Source organism: Aplysia californica, unplaced genomic scaffold (genome assembly GCF_000002075.1).
Source record: "Aplysia californica isolate F4 #8 unplaced genomic scaffold, AplCal3.0 scaffold00021, whole genome shotgun sequence".
Lineage (NCBI taxonomy): Eukaryota > Metazoa > Mollusca > Gastropoda > Aplysiida > Aplysiidae > Aplysia > Aplysia californica.
Window position 1 is genome coordinate 2050157 of NW_004797291.1, and position 1803 is coordinate 2051959.

The following is a 1803-nucleotide window of genomic DNA, read 5'->3' on the forward strand; positions in this document are numbered from 1 at the left end:
ACGTGGACACAGAGAAGGTGGCGCTGCGGCCCCGGGAATCCCCGTACCCTATGTTGTCCGTGGAGGAGGCGGTCGGCAAAGTGATGGACAACGCTACTGTTCTGCACTCCGAAGCCGTCGACATCAAAGGTAAGTCTCGTCACTTTGCTACACTAGACTTGCAAAGTTTTATCTGCTCAGTGCCTTGTTTTGAGAAATTTGACGTCGGAAGTTTTGAGTTTCACAACATTTTAAGCTTTTTCAAATGCAATTCTTTGAATATCTTGAATAATCTTACGATTTTGATAGAGCAGATAGAACTTTTGGTTTCTGACCTCATGGTCTTAGTAACTCAAAACGGTAAAAAAATGTCAGATAGAACTTTATAATTCTGAGGTAGCGACTTGTGTCCAGTGCGTTGCAGGCCGGCTCCTACCCCTTTCCCTCTGTTGTTTCAGTATTTCTCGCGATTTCTTACTTTTAATTGGCTTGTTGGCGGATGCTCTGGTGTGGTTTAATTACACCTTTTTTTCTGACACCACCTGGTGATGAATATTAGACACGCGACAACGAGGCGAGAGCATACAATATTAATAATTATGTGTAAATTGTGCCCTCTCGACTCTTGTTCGAGGATCCTGTGTCAGAATCTCCGCAAGTTTAATAGGACGCGAAAAGAGTGTAAATGATCAGGGAGTAGAATGCAGCATTTGTAAAGTTCATAGTCTGTTTGTCAACTTGCTACCCACAACCCGCTTACGAATACCCCGACATACAGTCTTCCCACTTAACTCCTCTCGGTCTTGGCCCGTAGAATAGGCTAATACTAACAATGTCACCTTAGCAGAGACTGTGCCCACCATTTCGGAACTTCACTGAAACCGTAAAGATGGTTCCAGTAGGGAACGGGAAAGAGGGTCCCCACGTCCATCGTGACTCATTGGAGCAGAGGAAGATAGGACTAACGCTAACATTGCTTAAACGCAATCCCACATCATCACTGATCACCACCATTATTTCTTAAATCATCTTTGCTCTCAGATCAATGACTTACATGCATAATCCTGGAATCTCTATATGCAACAGTTACTTGTCATACTAAGTATGCACCACTATTGGACGCTATCATACACACTCTTTTCTACTAATCAGATAGGATCAATCTCATATAATATATATGGGCAAGGGATAAAAAAACAAACGACACGGAACTACGCGGAGCCATGGAACCAGTACACCGGCGTCAGTGGTGTTATGGTCAGGCTCTTTGCCGTCGCACCCAGAAAACATGAATTCGATTCCCGAGTAGGGAAGGGTTTTTATTCTGTTTATTTTTTTAAACGAGCTTCTCTGACTGTGGTTGGATACTGTGTCCCATACATCCCGAGTTGGCTGTGGTAGACAGGATTGAAACAGCCCGCCTCCTAAATTATCTAAACTCTTTCAATGAGGGCGTAAAACTTTTAATAATTACAGATTCTAAAGCACATTTCTTTGTAACGTGGCTGGGCTGGTCCGACTTTCTGATCCCATCAAATCATATACATCCAGATCAGACTTGTCGAACGATGGCGCAAAACACCTTAAGAACGACTAAAAGAACGTCAAGAAGGGCAATCTTTTTTCGTCTCATAGGGAGGAATTTGTCTTGGCCGTTTACAATGGCAGTGGTGTTAACAAAATTCACGTGCACTCACGCCTACACACACCAAGAAAGGATGTTAATGTCACACCCACTTCATAGACATTCTCTCTCTCTCTCTCTCTCTCTCTCTCTCTCTCTCTCTCTCTCTCTCTCTCTCTCTCTCTCTCTCTCTCTCTCTC

The 1803-nt window shown here is 43.6% G+C and overlaps 1 protein-coding gene across 1 annotated transcript in view; it reads left to right on the forward strand.

Annotated features, from left to right (window-relative positions):
- Positions 1-1803, forward strand: part of LOC101848167 (gephyrin) — a gene marked incomplete in the record, with an annotated part of 115956 nt that overhangs the window by 36242 nt on the left and 77911 nt on the right. Inside the window, 1 exon segment of the mRNA XM_005090760.2 lies at positions 1-129. Coding sequence (XP_005090817.2) covers positions 1-129 — 129 coding nt within the window.